Source organism: Lithobates pipiens, unplaced genomic scaffold, assembly GCF_037356315.1.
Source record: "Lithobates pipiens isolate NorthernLeopardFrog02 unplaced genomic scaffold, aLitPip1_a1.2 Scaffold_10, whole genome shotgun sequence".
Taxonomy (NCBI): Eukaryota; Metazoa; Chordata; class Amphibia; order Anura; family Ranidae; genus Lithobates; species Lithobates pipiens.
Window position 1 is genome coordinate 215,887,623 of NW_027507686.1, and position 18,001 is coordinate 215,905,623.

General features: G+C 46.2%; 1 protein-coding gene across 1 annotated transcript; it reads left to right on the top strand.

The window, feature by feature from the left end:
- Window positions 1–2,682: 2,682 nt before the first annotated feature.
- Window positions 2,683–16,516, top strand: LOC143939360 (serine protease inhibitor Kazal-type 1-like). The gene is made up of 4 exons (XM_077460960.1): window positions 2,683–2,827; window positions 7,510–7,550; window positions 14,442–14,548; window positions 16,019–16,516. The coding sequence occupies exons 1-4, from the start codon at window positions 2,782–2,784 to the stop codon at window positions 16,104–16,106; spliced, it is 282 nt and encodes a 93-aa protein (XP_077317086.1). The 5' UTR covers window positions 2,683–2,781; the 3' UTR covers window positions 16,107–16,516.
- The last annotated feature ends 1,485 nt before the right edge of the window (window positions 16,517–18,001 follow it).

Below are 18,001 nucleotides of genomic sequence, written 5' to 3' on the forward strand. Positions count from 1 at the left end.
AGCCAGTGCAGACGAACTGAACTCAGAAACAGGGAAGAAAATTATAGTTTCACACGCACATAGAAGAGACATAATGACATATTATCAGCGGTTTTATGACAATTTACAACATAAAAGATAATAATACCATAAACCATTATTTGTGTTTTTTTCTGTAAATCCCTGTGAAAGCATTTGCATAAGACACCAAATAAATACATTTGGGAAATTAACAGTACCTATGTAATATTTTTTTCAGAGATTACAGTAGATTACATTTAATTCCAGTAGGGTGACATTTGGTTTTCTAAAGCATCCTGTATCATAAATGATTAACAATAAAAATGCAACGCTTGTAGTAAATTAAGACACCAAGTGAATAGTGTGTTAATTGACTATAAATTGTAAGTCCATATATCAAAGATTCCAAACGACTCCAGTGATCCAAAACAATAGGTGTTGCAATGAAGACCACTACTGATATTGAGGACACACACTGACCCTTACTCTAAGATAGTCAAAACAGTTTAATTTACAATATGGGCATGAAGCTCCTCCAAATCCACCGTGACTGAGATCAACAAGTACAGTCTCCTTCCTAGATGTTACTCGTATATGGATTCCAAGGTCATACAGAGCCAGTTTTTCAGGGCCTCAAAGTCCTCTAAGATCATGTTCGTACCTCTCCTGGGGTCAGAGAACGGAGGGGAGAACTACAACACACACACACAAGCTGCTGTTCTGCTCGCCTCCTCCTTCGGATAGACGGCTTGCTTTAAAACGTATTTGCTAAACGGCTCCGGTGGAGCCTGAAGAACTGGCTCTCTAAGACATTGGAACCATATTGGAATCATATTTGATTAACATCCGGGAAGGAGATTCTACTTGTTGATCTCAGTCATGGTGGATTTGGAGGAGCTTCATGCCCATATTGTAAATAAAACTGTTTTGCCTACTTTATCTGGGTAGTCCAACGCTTAGGGTAAGGGTCAGTGTGTGCCCTACCTAAATGTGATGGTCTTCATTGCAACACCTATTATTTTGGATCACTGGAATCGTTTGGAATCTTTGATATATGGACTTTATATTTATATTCAATTAACACACTATTCACTTGGTGTCTTCATTTAATACAAGCACTGCATTTTTATTGCTATTTGTGTTTGGTTTCCCAGAAACGTTTTGTGCTGGCTGCTTATATTATTAACTATTTTATTCATATATATACCCACTTCAACAAGTGATCTACCCCTCAGATTTACAGCGACTGCACTTCCAACTGCACTTTCAGTGCAGTTTCAAGTGCACTTTGCGCTTGTAGTAAAAAGTGGATTTGCCTTTTGTAAATAACTCCCTTTATGCTCTTGAGACAAGTACACACTATAGAGAGATGTGCTTTGTTGATATTTCATGTCTGAGGTTTGCAGCCACTTTAAATCCTCCATCACACAGACTGATCCATCCAATATATAGACCAGTCTTTCTCAACCTTTTTACCCCAGAGGAAGCCTTGAAATCATTTTCTAGGCTTGAGGAACCCTTACTAAAACCAATTCATTGGTGGTCAGTGAAAAAAATGGCCCTTAAATTTGTGGTTATGTGGAATGAGGCAGCCCTTACAGTGGTGGTCAAAATTCAATCCCTACAGATGGCTTAAAAGATTGTTGGCTTCATGCAACTGGCTCTACCTAGTGGCATTGACCCCAGAACTATTCCGGCACCTTAAGATAGGAGGTCAATCAGCCACAGCTCAAGGAACCCCTAGTAACATTTGGTCTGTGTGTTTAAGAATTTAATAAATTGTTCTGATGCTTTTATATGGTGTGCAGTTCCTCTGTCCTTTTTGGACATACCCAAGCACCCCCTTCTTCTGTTAAAGACAGTTGTATCTCCTACCTTTGGAAAGATTTCTCTTTCTTGCCATTGTGTCTTTGGGACAGAAAATTAAGAGAAAATGCCTAAAAGTAATATGACAGCAAAAAGAAACAGCCGTCATATTTTAACTATTCTGTACTCTATTCAATACTACAAAATATAGTTTTAGCTTGAGATAGGCAACTTAAAACAAGGTATTCATCATAATTAAACTAATGAGAAACAATCACTATTTATTTAACATTCTAGCTATCTACTTACCCATCTATCTTATTTTATAATTAACTATTGTAAATTAAAATTATATTTTATTAATTTACAACAAGAATATATTTTTTTGTGGTGGTTTATGACCAATGAGGAGGAAATGAGTATGTTTCACACCTGGGAAGCTAACTTATTTCTGCACAGTGGTCCCCTTTGTTACTAAGCAGGTAGGATATGGTTATCTAAGTGGAGGGTTTACTAAAACTCCACTTTTTGAATTTGTGATAGAGAATTCTCTGCAGATTCTACTGAACTTCAGTCAAAAGACCATCACTTTTATGTTCACTTTCCATACAATTAGGTTTTTGAGATCACTGGTTAATTTAGGTAAAATCCCAGTAATTACCCATGATATAGTTAGAATTTTACAACTCGTCAGTAAATCAAACATAGAAAAAGAGTGGTAATGTATTTAAATATAAAACTGACTAGACAATATATATATACTGCAATTATTCATAGTGTTTGCACATTAACTTACAGATAACATTTAAATTGGCTACGTAATTATGGATGTGTTGAGCATGATATCATCAAGGAAATTCAGGATAATTGTTGTAGTAAATCTTTCCTGTTTAGATAAAGAGGGAGAACTGTACAAATATGGGACAAATACAGGAAGGTGTTTCATCTTAGCTGCACTCATCTCTACTGATCGACATGAATTCCTTCATGCTCCAAGTGTTGGTGGTCTGCCTGGTCTCTGGTAAGAGCTTCTGTATACTAGCAAACCACCCGAGAGTCATGTTTAATATTTTGTAAAAGGAATAGGAACTAAATAGTTTTACACAGGAAGATAGAATCTCCATTATGTGTATGTATAGTTTTTTAGCTTTGCACAAAGGAAGGCAAGTTTTGATTGCTGTCTGTGTACCTGTTAGGGAGTTTAACCCTTCATTTGTCCTTGTGTTCACTGTCATTGAGATAGAAACAGATTTACTAAAACTGGTGCACACAGAAGCTGCTTCTAACTTCATTTTGTTCAATTAAGCTTTGACCAAAAAAAAAAAAACAGGAAGCTGATTGGTTACCATGCACAGCTGCACCGGATTTTGCACTCTCCAGTTTTAGTAAATCAACCCCAAAGTGTCATTTATGCCTTCGATTGCCATTACAGGAGCTTTCTATCTCATATCTGTTCAACAGACTAGCACATTAGCAAGGTCACTTTGAATCAAAGTCATACGATCTTTTATATATATATATACTGCCCTCCAATTTTCCACTCGCCTACTCGCAACCTGTGAGTGCAAAATTATTGTTTCCGAGCGTGGATGACCTCGGAGCGGGGGGCGGGGGGGCAAGCACCGCCGGTAGGTGGGTTTGGATGGGAGCCATTCTCCCAGCGATCTCCCCCAGAGGAGGAGAGAGTGGAGGAAGAGGAGAGCCGGCCGGATCACAGAGCGGGGATTGCCCGCTGTAACAACTTACATTTGAATTGCTGTCTGCTCAGGGTCACACACAGTCCCACCTCCTAATACGGCACGTGACAGACAGAACGTCAGTCCAATGCCAGGACGTGTTCTGTCTGTCACATGGGCCAGGTCAGGAGGCGGGACTGTGTGATCGTGAGCGGACAGCAATTCAAATGTAAGCTGTTACAGCGGGAATCCCCGCTCTGTTATCCGGCCACCTTCTCTCTTCCTCTGCACTGGTCATGCTGCAATCATGGGCATAGGTGGGGCTGCATTGATGGGCACAGGTGGGGCTGCATTGATGGGCACAGGTGGTAGTACAGAAACCACTTTTTGAAATCAGGGCGGCTTGCAAATGCAGTGTTGCATCGATTAGGATGGTGCCATTGCCGCCGATTTGACATACGATTTGACATGTCAAATCGCATGTCAAATCATACCAATGTGAACCAGGGCTGAATGTGACTTTCACCAAACATTGGTTTGTGGAGAATCAATCACTTTCATTTACAACATATGGATCTAGAAGATTCTCTACAATAAAATGTTTGGTTAAAAAAAAAAAAATATATATATATATATATATATATGTATATGTGTGTGTGTACTGTATATATCGTAAAATGAATGAGATTAATGCAAAGTTACTTTTTTTATGATACTTTTTTTTTTCAAGAAAATATTACAAAATAAATGTAATGAGACATATCAAATACTTTTGTAGTAAGAAGAGCCCACAACACTGTAATCCTTGAAGTGTCATTTATTGGTACATCAGAGTGACAGTAAAACAATAAAGCTGATGCGTTTCGGCAATAGCCTTAGTCGTAGCTGGTTTGAAACAGATATGGCAAAAAATATAAATATACTCACATACACTTTAATAATTGGTGGTATAAATTAAATATGTTAATTTTCTGTGACACTAACCTGATGGGCCAATGGAATTTGCATATGTGTATGTGAGTATATTTATATTTTTCGTCATATCTGTTTCAAACCAGTTACGACTAAGGCTATTGCCGAAACGCGTCAGTTTATTGTTTTACTGTCACCCTGATGTACCAATAAACGGCACTTCAAGGATTACAGTGTTGCCGGCTCTTCTTACTACTGTTGCATTGGAGTATGTTGGGGCACATTGAGCCTCTGCACCTGTGAGTGGACCTGGTGTATGGATTGAGTTGTCCCTGTAGAGAGCGCTGTTACCTTTCTTCTTTTCCATATCAAATACTTTTGTACAGGGGTCAAGTGCTGGGGAAAAAAGTGTGGGAACTCTCACCCAAGATCCACTCCCCCACCAAAAAAATAAATAAATAAATAAAGGTACGCTCATATGCATATATATTTCACAGAATATACAGTACATATATAGTAAAGTGCCAGTTTACAAATACAAAATAAGTTAACTTGTCAAACAGAATAATCAACACAATGGTTGATGATCTTTCCCTCGCAGGGAATTTCTAACACAAATACACCCTGTTCCAAATTCAAATACAGCAAATTAGAAAATATCACACAAACTGGAATAACGTTGCCCTTGCCGTGCAAGATTATTGGCAACGGATCAAAAAACTCATGGATCGGATCATTCCTTGGATCTGAGTCACAGATCGGATCTTTTTTCGGATCAGCAAATAATAAATTTGCAAAAACCTGTGAAAAATGTCACCACCATATAGTCCCCACTGCAATATACATCTCCCCTACTGTAATATCCACGTCATCTCCCCCAATAATATTTTGGCTGAGCATGGATGGGTATGGCTGGGTATTAGCAGAATATGTATTGGCAGGGTAAGTATTGGCAGGGTATTGCAGAATATTGGCAGGATAAGTATTGGCAAGGTATTGCAGAGTATTGGCAGGGTATGGCAGATTACTGCTGGGTATTGCAGATTATTGGCAGGGCATTGCAGGGTAAGTATTGCAGAGTCTTGGCAGGGTAAGTATTGCAGAGTAAGTATCGGCAGGTTATGTATTGCAGAGTATTGGCAGGGTATAGCAGAGTATTGGTGGAGTAATGCAGAGTATTGGTGGAGTAATGCAGAGTATTGGTGGAGTAATGCAGAGTATTGGCGGAGTATTGTTGGAGTAATGCAGAGTATTGTTGGAGTAATGCAGAGTATTGTTGGAGTAATGCAGAGTATTGGCGGAGTAATGCAGAGTATTGGCGGGGTATTGCAGAGTATTGGGTAATGCAGAGTATTGGCGGGGTAATGCAGAGTATTGGCGGAGTATTGGTGGAGTAATGCAGAGTATTGGCGGAGTATTGGTGGAGTAATGCAGAGTATTGGCAGAGTATTGGTGGAGTAATGCAGAGTATTGGTAGAGTAATGCAGAGTATTGGTAGAGTAATGCAGAGTATTGGTGGAGTATTGGCGGAGTATTGGTGGAGTAATGCAGAGTATTGGTGGAGTAATGCAGAGTATTGGTGGAGTAATGCAGAGTATTGGTGGAGTAATGCAGAGTATTGGTGGAGTAATGCAGAGTATTGGCGGAGTAATGCAGAGTATTGGCGGAGTATTGGTGGAGTAATGCAGAGTATTGGTGGAGTAATGCAGAGTATTGGTGGAGTAATGCAGAGTATTGGTAGAGTAATGCAGAGTATTGGTGGAGTAATGCAGAGTATTGGCGGAGTATTGGTGGAGTAATGCAGAGTATTGGTAGAGTAATGCAGAGTATTGGTAGAGTAATGCAGAGTATTGGTAGAGTAATGCAGAGTATTGGTAGAGTAATGCAGAGTATTGGTAGAGTAATGCAGAGTATTGGCGGAGTAATGCAGAGTATTGGCGGAGTATTGGTGGAGTAATGCAGAGTATTGGTAGAGTAATGCAGAGTATTGGTAGAGTAATGCAGAGTATTGGTAGAGTAATGCAGAGTATTGGCGGAGTAATGCAGAGTATTGGCGGAGTAATGCAGAGTATTGGCGGAGTAATGCAGAGTATTGGCGGAGTAATGCAGAGTATTGGCGGAGTAATGCAGAGTATGGGCGGAGTAATGCAGAGTAATGCAGAGTAATGCAGAGTATTGGCAGAGTAATTTAGAGTATTGGCGGAGGGGTAATGCAGAGTATTGGCGGAGGGGTAATGCAGAGTATTGGCGGGGTAATGCAGAGTATTGGCGGGGTAATGCAGAGTATTTGCGGGGTAATGCAGAGTATTGCAGAGTATTGAGTGACTAACCTGGTTTACTAGTCTTCTCGCTCGGGATAGAACTGGGTAGAGGGGAGGGAGGAGACAGTCCGTATGCCAGCGGCGTGTGTCTGCCGCTGGCTGCGCTGGAGGGCGCATGCGCACTGACTCCAGTGCGTGCCCGCGTGTACGGCCGATGTCATGTGACCGGTTGCTAGACGCGGAGCGGCCCTAGCCTAGCAACCAGTCACTGACTCGGGCGGCAGAGGAGCGGCGGGCTACGCACGAGCAGCAGGCTCCTCCGGCTGCTAATGGGAACGGCGTTCCCGTTGTGGAAATAGTACGGGAACGCCGTTCCCATGCGTTCCCGCAGGACTCGAGCCCTGCTTTTGTAGATAGGTGCAACTGAAAATGACTTTGGGTGCTCAGAATACATGTGACTTAGGTTGTTGGCCCCTAGCTTAGAGCATAGTTCTGTACATTTGCTTGGAACGATTACGCATGTTTATGGATAGATCATTCGGATCTTCATCTCATTTTTGGGTGTTCTCTTTATGCTGGCCAGAATTTCAGCAATTTTGAAGTAATTCTGAAGCTCTCCACCAGCTTTCAGCCACATCAATCTGCAACCCACTGTTCCCATTGTTTCCCAGGTAATATTTTGGTGACATAGCAAGAAATCTCTCCAGATGCAGACTATTATAAAGACAGATTTCAGCCCTCCGCTACTCTACTAGTAGTATCGTTTTTAATGCCTACAACAAGGTAAAAAAAATAGTTTTTATGTACCTGAAAGAATACATTAATATACCAGATTGCATATTTTCATCCTGCAGGTCTGGCATTTACAGCACCGAGTTTGAAGAAACCACAAGTGGTAAGACAAAGGACAGAAAAATGCTGCTATTAGAACGACATGAATGTGTTCATATAGATATAGCCCTCAATAAGCAATTAAAGATTACCTGAGGCCATGGCTATACTTAGTAGTGATTACGCAATGAAATAAATAATATTAATGGGCCAAAAAAAATGGAAAAAGATTTGCTTTATCTAAATAAAAAAAAGGTAAAAAAAAAAAATAGCACAAAGGGGGGAAATATCTGTATGCTAATTAAAATAAAACGGAAGCTTTTAAAAGATTGCACATAGCTCCCCCTGGCGAAACATAATAATAAAATGACGTGCTTTGATAGTGATAGGTCTACATATATAAGACAATATAGAAATATGATCCTCTAATCAGGGGTGACTTCACAATAAGTGGGCACAAAATAGCTATCCCGAGAATATGGGCAACAAACATGCAACTGTATACAATATACAGGCAACAATCGGGAAAATGCTACAATATTCAGGCAGCCAATAGGCAGCAAATATACAGTACACATAAGAAAACAGCCAACTGGGACAATATGCAGGTAACAAATGTACAAACATGCAGTATTTAAGCAGCAAATGGGAAATAGGGCCACAATAAATAGGCAATTTTGATAATATGTAGACAACAAACTGACATTTACTAACAGCATGTGGACAACAAATGGACACAAAAATATCTGCATAAAAAATGCCAACCAGCAAACAACCCTGCACCAAAACCCCTCACTAGCTAAAATCCTCCTACTCCTGCAAAACTCTCACCAGCAAAAATCCCTCTCCCCCGGTAAAATCCACCACCAGCAAAAATCCCACCTCCCCTAGCAAAAGCCCCACTAGCCAACCACCCTCCACCAACAAGCCTCCCCCCCAACAAATCTCCCACCCTTTCCCCATCAGTTTCACTTCTTCCACTAAAACATTTACCAGACCTTCGATACACTGGCTCCTGGCAGACCGAAGGAAGTTCTGCTAAGCTTCCCCCTTGGTGGTGTCATGTGAAAAATCAGAACTTAGGCCGCGTACACACGGGCGGACTGTTCGCCCAACCTTGTCCGCTGAACAGTGTTTGGGCGGACAGTCCGCTCGTGTGTGGGCTTTCAGCGGACAGTTTCAGCGGACAGTTGGACGGACAAAGTCTTTCGGAAATTCCGAAAAACTGTCCGCTGAAACTGTGTTTGAGCGAACAGTCCGCCCGTGTGTGGGCTTGTCCGCTGTACTTTCGAAATGAGCGGACTGTTCCCGCTCGGAAAGTCCGCCCATTTCGAGCGCGTGTACAGGTAGGCGGGGCCCGCGAGGGAGACGTCGCGGGCTCCGCCGCCTCGAATGGGCTTAAAGGGGAACCCCAACGCCGAAAAAAATCGGCGTGGGGGTTCCCCCCAAGTCCACACCAGACCCTTGTCCGAGCACGCTACCCGGCCGGCCAGGAAAGGGGGGCGAGCGCGCCCCCCCTCCTGAGCCGTACCAGGCCGCGTGCCCTCAACATGGGGGGTGCCTTGGGGAAGGGGGGGGCCGCGCGGCCCCCCCACCCCAAAGCACCTTGTCCCCATGTTGATGAGGACAAGGGCCTCTTCCCGACAACCCTGGCCGTTGGTTGTCGGGGTCTGCGGGCGGGGGGCTTATCGGAATCCGGGAGCCCCCTTTAAGAAGGGGGCCCCCGGATACCGGCCCCCCACCCTATGTGAATGAGTATGGGGTACAATGTACCCCTACCCATTCACCTGTGAAATAAAGTACAAATAAAAACACAACACAGGGGGAAAAAATATTTTATTGCACAGCCGGGGGTCTTCCGTCTTCGGGGGTCTTCTCGCCGGACTCCTCCGCTATGTGTGTGTAGCTCTTTTGCCAGCGGAGGAGTCCGGCTTTCTTCCTCCCCGCCGCCGGCCTCTTCTCCCGACTTCGGGGGTCTTGTCCCCCTCTTCGGTTCTTCTGCCGGGCCACCGCGCCTGGTCCGGTGGCCCGGTCTTCTGTCGCCGTCTTCCGTTCTTCTGTCGCCGCCTTCGGTTCTTCTGCCGGGCCACCGCGCCTTCTTGTAGCTCTTTTACAGGCGGTGGCCCGGTCTTCTGTCGCCGTCGCCGCCTTCCGTTCGTGTTCTTCTTCTTGTTCTTCTTGTTCTTCTCCTGGAGATGTTGACTCGACGAGCTCTCCGGCCGGAATGCCGGGGACGCGCTGTGCGGTCACTTATATAGTGACAATGGGGCGGGGTCACATGGTATATGTCACATGGGTTGGTCACATGGGTTGATGTCACATGGGGACTATGACATCGTAAGGGGGCGGGGTCACCATGTGACATCAACCCATGTGACATATACCATGTGACCCCGCCCCATTGTCACTATATAAGTCACAGCGCAGGGCGGCTCTGGCATTCCGGCCGGAGGGAGCGACGTGTCAACATCGCCTGGAGAAGAACAAGAAGAACAAGAAGAAGAACACGAACGGAAGGCGGCGACGGCGACAGAAGACCGGGCCACCGCCTGTAAAAGAGCTACAAGAAGGCGCGGTGGCCCGGCAGAAGAACCGAAGGCGGCGACAGAAGAACGGAAGACGGCGACAGAAGACCGGGCCACCGGACCAGGCGCGGTGGCCCGGCAGAAGAACCGAAGAGGGGGACAAGACCCCCGAAGTCGGGAGAAGAGGCCGGCGGCGGGGAGGAAGAAAGCCGGACTCCTCCGCTGGCAAAAGAGCTACACACACATAGCGGAGGAGTCCGGCGAGAAGACCCCCGAAGACGGAAGACCCCCGGCTGTGCAATAAAATATTTTTTCCCCCTGTGTTGTGTTTTTATTTGTACTTTATTTCACAGGTGAATGGGTAGGGGTACATTGTACCCCATACTCATTCACATAGGGTGGGGGGCCGGTATCCGGGGGCCCCCTTCTTAAAGGGGGCTCCCGGATTCCGATAAGCCCCCCGCCCGCAGACCCCGACAACCAACGGCCAGGGTTGTCGGGAAGAGGCCCTTGTCCTCATCAACATGGGGACAAGGTGCTTTGGGGTGGGGGGGCCGCGCGGCCCCCCCCCCTCCCCAAGGCACCCCCCATGTTGAGGGCACGCGGCCTGGTACGGCTCAGGAGGGGGGGCGCGCTCGCTCGCCCCCCTTTCCTGGCCGGCCGGGTAGCGTGCTCGGACAAGGGTCTGGTGTGGACTTGGGGGGAACCCCCACGCCGATTTTTTTCGGCGTTGGGGTTCCCCTTTAAGCCCATTCCAGGCGGCGGAGCCCGCGACGTCTCCTTCGCGGGCCCCGCCTACCTGTACACGCGCTCGAAATGGGCGGACTTGCCTCCGCCTTACGTGGGCGAGTCCGTTCATTTCAAAAGTTGAGCGAACTGTTTGCCCAACCTTGTTCGTCAAACAGTCCGCTCGTGTGTGGGCAAGTCCGCTCATGCAAATTTTGAGCGGACTGTTTGATGAAACTGTTTGGCCGCGTACACACGGGCGGACTGTTCGCCCAACCTTGTCCGCTGAACAGTGTTTGGGCGGACAGTCCGCTCGTGTGTGGGCTTTCAGCGGACAGTTTCAGCGGACAGTTGGACGGACAATGTCTTTCGGAAATTCCGAAAAACTGTCCGCTGAAACTGTGTTTGAGCGAACAGTCCGCCCGTGTGTGGGCTTGTCCGCTGTACTTTCGAAATGAGCGGACTGTTCCCGCTCGGAAAGTCCGCCCATTTCGAGCGCGTGTACAGGTAGGCGGGGCCCGCGAAGGAGACGTCGCGGGCTCCGCCGCCTGGAATGGGCTTAAAGGGGAACCCCAACGCCGAAAAAAATCGGCGTGGGGGTTCCCCCCAAGTCCACACCAGACCCTTGTCCGAGCACGCTACCCGGCCGGCCAGGAAAGGGGGGCGAGCGCGCCCCCCCTCCTGAGCCGTACCAGGCCGCGTGCCCTCAACATGGGGGGTGCCTTGGGGAAGGGGGGGGCCGCGCGGCCCCCCCACCCCAAAGCACCTTGTCCCCATGTTGATGAGGACAAGGGCCTCTTCCCGACAACCCTGGCCGTTGGTTGTCGGGGTCTGCGGGCGGGGGGCTTATCGGAATCCGGGAGCCCCCTTTAAGAAGGGGGCCCCCGGATACCGGCCCCCCACCCTATGTGAATGAGTATGGGGTACAATGTACCCCTACCCATTCACCTGTGAAATAAAGTACAAATAAAAACACAACACAGGGGGAAAAAATATTTTATTGCACAGCCGGGGGTCTTCCGTCTTCGGGGGTCTTCTCGCCGGACTCCTCCGCTATGTGTGTGTAGCTCTTTTGCCAGCGGAGGAGTCCGGCTTTCTTCCTCCCCGCCGCCGGCCTCTTCTCCCGACTTCGGGGGTCTTGTCCCCCTCTTCGGTTCTTCTGCCGGGCCACCGCGCCTGGTCCGGTGGCCCGGTCTTCTGTCGCCGTCTTCCGTTCTTCTGTCGCCGCCTTCGGTTCTTCTGCCGGGCCACCGCGCCTTCTTGTAGCTCTTTTACAGGCGGTGGCCCGGTCTTCTGTCGCCGTCGCCGCCTTCCGTTCGTGTTCTTCTTCTTGTTCTTCTTGTTCTTCTCCAGGCGATGTTGACACGTCGCTCCCTCCGGCCGGAATGCCAGAGCCGCCCTGCGCTGTGACTTATATAGTGACAATGGGGCGGGGTCACATGGTATATGTCACATGGGTTGATGTCACATGGTGACCCCGCCCCCTTACGATGTCATAGTCCCCATGTGACATCAACCCATGTGACCAACCCATGTGACATATACTATGTGACCCCGCCCCATTGTCACTATATAAGTGACCGCACAGCGCGTCCCCGGCATTCCGGCCGGAGAGCTCGTCGAGTCAACATCTCCAGGAGAAGAACAAGAAGAAGAACACGAACGGAAGGCGGCGACGGCGACAGAAGACCGGGCCACCGCCTGTAAAAGAGCTACAAGAAGGCGCGGTGGCCCGGCAGAAGAACCGAAGGCGGCGACAGAAGAACGGAAGACGGCGACAGAAGACCGGGCCACCGGACCAGGCGCGGTGGCCCGGCAGAAGAACCGAAGAGGGGGACAAGACCCCCGAAGTCGGGAGAAGAGGCCGGCGGCGGGGAGGAAGAAAGCCGGACTCCTCCGCTGGCAAAAGAGCTACACACACATAGCGGAGGAGTCCGGCGAGAAGACCCCCGAAGACGGAAGACCCCCGGCTGTGCAATAAAATATTTTTTCCCCCTGTGTTGTGTTTTTATTTGTACTTTATTTCACAGGTGAATGGGTAGGGGTACATTGTACCCCATACTCATTCACATAGGGTGGGGGGCCGGTATCCGGGGGCCCCCTTCTTAAAGGGGGCTCCCGGATTCCGATAAGCCCCCCGCCCGCAGACCCCGACAACCAACGGCCAGGGTTGTCGGGAAGAGGCCCTTGTCCTCATCAACATGGGGACAAGGTGCTTTGGGGTGGGGGGGCCGCGCGGCCCCCCCCTTCCCCAAGGCACCCCCCCATGTTGAGGGCACGCGGCCTGGTACGGCTCAGGAGGGGGGGCGCGCTCGCTCGCCCCCCTTTCCTGGCCGGCCGGGTAGCGTGCTCGGACAAGGGTCTGGTGTGGACTTGGGGGGAACCCCCACGCCGATTTTTTTCGGCGTTGGGGTTCCCCTTTAAGCCCATTCCAGGCGGCGGAGCCCGCGACGTCTCCTTCGCGGGCCCCGCCTACCTGTACACGCGCTCGAAATGGGCGGATTTGCCTCCTCCTTACGTGGGCGAGTCCGTTCATTTCAAAAGTTGAGCGAACTGTTTGCCCAACCTTGTTCGTCAAACAGTCCGCTCGTGTGTGGGCAAGTCCGCTCATGCAAATTTTGAGCGGACTGTTTGACAAACTGTTTGCCGAACAAGGTTGGGCGAACAGTCCGCGCGTGTGTACGCGGCCTTTGCCGAACAAGGTTGGGCGAACAGTCCGCCCGTGTGTACGCGGCCTAAGAGGGAGGTTTGGGGAACTTTCTTCAGCCTTCCTCGGTATCTAGGCTCTGGCAGGGCTGCCAAGGGTAGCCTTGCAGAGCTGTGGACAATGTAGCAATGTCCATCTGATAGTGGGATGCGGTAACCGAGACTCTCAAAGTGGCTGCATCCAAGGTGGACCATCCACCTTCCTAGGTAGTGATCATGAGCATTTCCACTTGTCTTAGGAAAAAAAATAAAGCAGTATTTTTATTTAGGTTTGAGAACTTAGTTAAATTAGCCTGTACTGGCTCCTCTTCTGTATCTCAAAGCAGCTGCATGGCAAGCTGGAGATACATGTTAAGGCTGGCATCACACTTTATTATTTTAATTATTGCAGGTACTTATCAAGTGTCATCAACTTACACAGCACTTTAAACGTATTTTTTTATTCATTCACATCAGTCCCTGCCCTCAAGGAGCTCACAGTCTAAGGTACCTAACTCACATTCATACATACACATGCTAGGACCAATTAACCTACCATTATGTCTTTCGAGAGGGGGAGGAAACCGATGCAGGAACAGGGAGAACATGCAAACTCTGGGCACGTAGTGTCGTGATTGGGATTCAAACCAATGACTATTGCTGCTAGGCAGACGTACTAACCACTTAGCCACTGTGCTGAAACTTCTGCAGTGTGTTACAACATGCACGTTGCATTAAGGCAGCCCATTCACAACTATTAATAAAAAATATCAGCCACACAGGAAGTGCATTTTTTCAGTGATTCAGATGATTCACAGACTTTAAGTAGCACTGCAAACTTGGAAGCCTGAATATGCAATGAGAAAACATGACTGGCCCATACCCAATATAATTACAAACTAAAAAACAAGAACTTTTAAAAGATTATATATTGATTATTTATTATTTATTGATTTTCATTTTCAACTGTTTGCAGGTGACCTGCATTACTGTTAAAGAAGTAGTTAACACCGGTTCAGCCTTTGTGTTCTAGGTACGCCGATCCATGTGTGTATGAGGATAAGCCAATCTGTGGGACAGACGGCTACACCTACAGCAGTGAATGTGTGCTCTGTGCAGAAAACAGGTTAGTAGAAATGGTAGGATATAATCTTAGACCCCTTTCACACTGCCAGCGTTTTACAGGCGATACATCGCTAGAAATAGCGCCTGAAAAAAGTGGCTCCATTCACTTTAGTGTGAAAGCCCCAGGGCTTTCACACTGGAGCGGTGCACTGGCAGGGTGTCACAAAAAGTCCTGCAGCAGCTTCTTTGGAGCGGTGAAGGAGTGGTAACTCCCCACTCCTCCACCGCTGCTCCCCATTCAATGGGGCAGCGCTGCGATACCAGCCAGAGCAACGTTTTGCCGGCGGATTTAACCCCTTTTCGGCCACTAGCAGGGGGGTTAAAACCGCCCGCTAGAGGCCGAATAGCACTGCTAAAATGATGGTAAAGTGGCACTAAAAATAGCAGCTTGTGTGAAAGCCCTCTAAATAAAAAAGGACACTTGTGATCATGGAAAGCCCAGATTTACTTGTGAAAGATGGCCTAGGGGAAATTAAGGGTAGGGGACCTAATCAGACTTTGCCAAATACTGCCAAACAGCATTCAGTAACCTCAACATCCAACACTCCCAGCCAAACAGCCTTGTATGTAAAAAATCATAGGAGCCTGGAGGTAAAATTGTTGACCAAAGAGCAGCTGCATCCAATTTGGTCAATATCCAATACCTGCAGTAAGAGATTTATCCGTCGCTGATGCAAAGTGTGGATGGGGGGAACCTGTTCAATTTGTTTTGTTCAGCCTGCAAAACAAAGTGTATGCCTAGTTTTACTTAACTCACAGTGAGTGATGATGTTCTCTCCTTCATCATGTGACAATGTTCAGGCCTCGCTGCTGGTGTAAACAACTACATTATGCTCCCCTATACCAAGAGGGACTGAGTATTTTGCAATGGAAGGGTGGTGCAGGAGTGAAGATAAGGTGAATTTATTTATGGTCACTGGCGCTTTTGTTAAAATATTTCCCATAAGAAAAAAAACTGAGAGCTCAAGCTGTCTTGGCCTACTGCCCCTCCACTCCACTGGGCCTTTGGACTGCTTTTCAACTGATATGCCTGAAGGAAGAAATGATGGTCTTTTCCAATATTCACTCATCTGCAACCAACTGTCATTGACACTGGTTGGCTTTATCTTGACCACCAAAAGCATTTTATGGTTTAAGACCCATAAACACGTGCACTCAGACCTTTCTAGCATGCCTGTTTATTAAAAGGAAAACTAGGGGTAAGAGTAGGAAAACACACCCCAAATTTTTTTTTAAATCCAACTGCAACCAGACAGATTGGTCCATGATCATCATCCTCTACCTAAATGCTGTTTACAGTATGCTTTAACAGACTTGCCTAAGAAATGTTCCCCTCCCATAACTCTAAAAACTTTATTTTATACTAAATGTATCCACACCACAACAAAAAGACATGAAGTTGTTATAATAATATTTTTTCATTTAAATGTATATTGTTTTGTCATTTATAATTCTTGTACATATTTTCCAGGGCGCGGACTGTGCAGTCCCTAATTCAACATGATGGCCCTTGCCCTTTCCTACAAGCAAGGATGATGAACAAACCCAATGAACACTAAAACTACAATTTCAGTCTGCAGTGATGACAAATTAATCTTGGAACATCTCTTCTACTGATTAAAACTGCTTTTCTAAAGTTTATAAAATGTTAAAGCCTAACTCCATTTTTTTCTGGATAGAGTGGAGAAGAGTCAAAGTTTCTGTTGAGTGACCTCATTGGGAAAGATTTTCTCTTCCTGTCCCTGTCCCTGTGACACCAGGACAAATGGTGGGAGCGATTGTCATATGGACAGGTGGGCATTGACAACATTATCAAACCAGGAAAAGATTAAGGCAGAATGGGTCATTAACGGCCGCACTAATCCCTGCGATTGACATTGATAAGCTACAAAAAAGTTTTGGCTGGCATTCTACTTTAAAACTTGTTATACTTTAAATTTTTCTAAATAAAGAATTTTAACAATACTAATTTTGGCTGCTGTTTTATTGCTTCAATGATTCTTACATTATGTCCTGATACTCCTTGATAGTTAGAGCACTTGGTCTTTGACAAGTTTCCTTAAAGTCCTGCATTTGGCAAATTGCTATGCTGCTCCCAAAAAAGTATCTCTAAGCTTTCTATGAATACATTCCTAATATATTGCCCTACACCAGGGGTCTCCAAATACTCTAAACAAAGGGCCAGTGTATTGTCCTTCAGACTTTAGAGGGGCCGGACTATGAATAGCGGGAGTGGATATTTTGCTGGCATCAGTGGGAGTAAGCATCACCACATTAGGGATTAGTTGGAGGAATAGTGCCCCATCATTGGTAAGACAGAATAGTGTATCAGTGCCCCAAAGGGCCGGATAAAGGCAATTAAAGGGCCGCAACTGGCCCCTGGGCCACAGTGTGGACACCACTGCCCTACACAATGACTGTATTGCCCAAATTACACCAGGAATATTCTCTAGTTTAAGAATAATCTCATGTCTTATCCGAGCTGCTGCCAGCATCTGTGAGGCCCTGGGTTCCATTCCCTTTACGAAGAACATTTGTTTTTATATTATTTTTTAAGTACAATTTGTATATAATTGATTACTGTTGTAGTAACAAATGTTCTCTGCCACAGGGAATAATGTTGATAGCAAAATACAGTATATACTATGAAGTGTAATGGAACATGTCTTAGTAATGGAAATAAAAAGCAGTAGTCTCACAAATGTTGGAGACTATCTGATCTTAACTACTCAGAGCTGTAAGGATGCTAATGCTTCTTCAGTGCCCCATAACACATACAGAATTTCATATTGTATTATTGCACTTTTTCAATCACCATTAGTCTAATCATGTGTCCAGGGCCGTAGATAATTTATTTCCCTGGGGGGTTCAGGGTTGCGTACCCACGGAATAATAATTAGACAACACACCTGCCAAACCGTGACAAATTATGAGTGTGCCAAAATTGTGCTAAAAGAGGGAGGGGATTTAAACTTGGCCCTACTCATTGGGGTTGATTTACGAAAGGCAAAGAGAGCGTGCACTTTACAAAGTGCAGTTGTTCCAGAGCAGCTTAGTAAATGAGCTAAAGATTGACTTTGCAAAGAATACCCCAACACGTGCAAGTAAAAACAATTAAAAAATAACTTTTTTAAATTTTAGCCTTAACATTTTTTTTTTTTTTTGCCTTAACATTTTTGCAAAATTTTTGCCTTAACATGATTTCATAATGCAAGTCAAAAGACTTTCTGCTCATTTATTAAGCTCTGGAGCAACTGCTCTTGTAGAGTCCAACTACAATTTGCAGAGTGCAGCTGCAATTTGCAAAGTGCACAGTCCATTTGCTTTCAGTAAATCAACTCCATTATGTACAGAGTAACATATGCCACAGTCCTTTTACCCAAAAAATGGTATATGCATGTATGCAGTCCCCTTTAGGCGTAATTACTGTACTACAAGCAAGAGTCCAACAGAC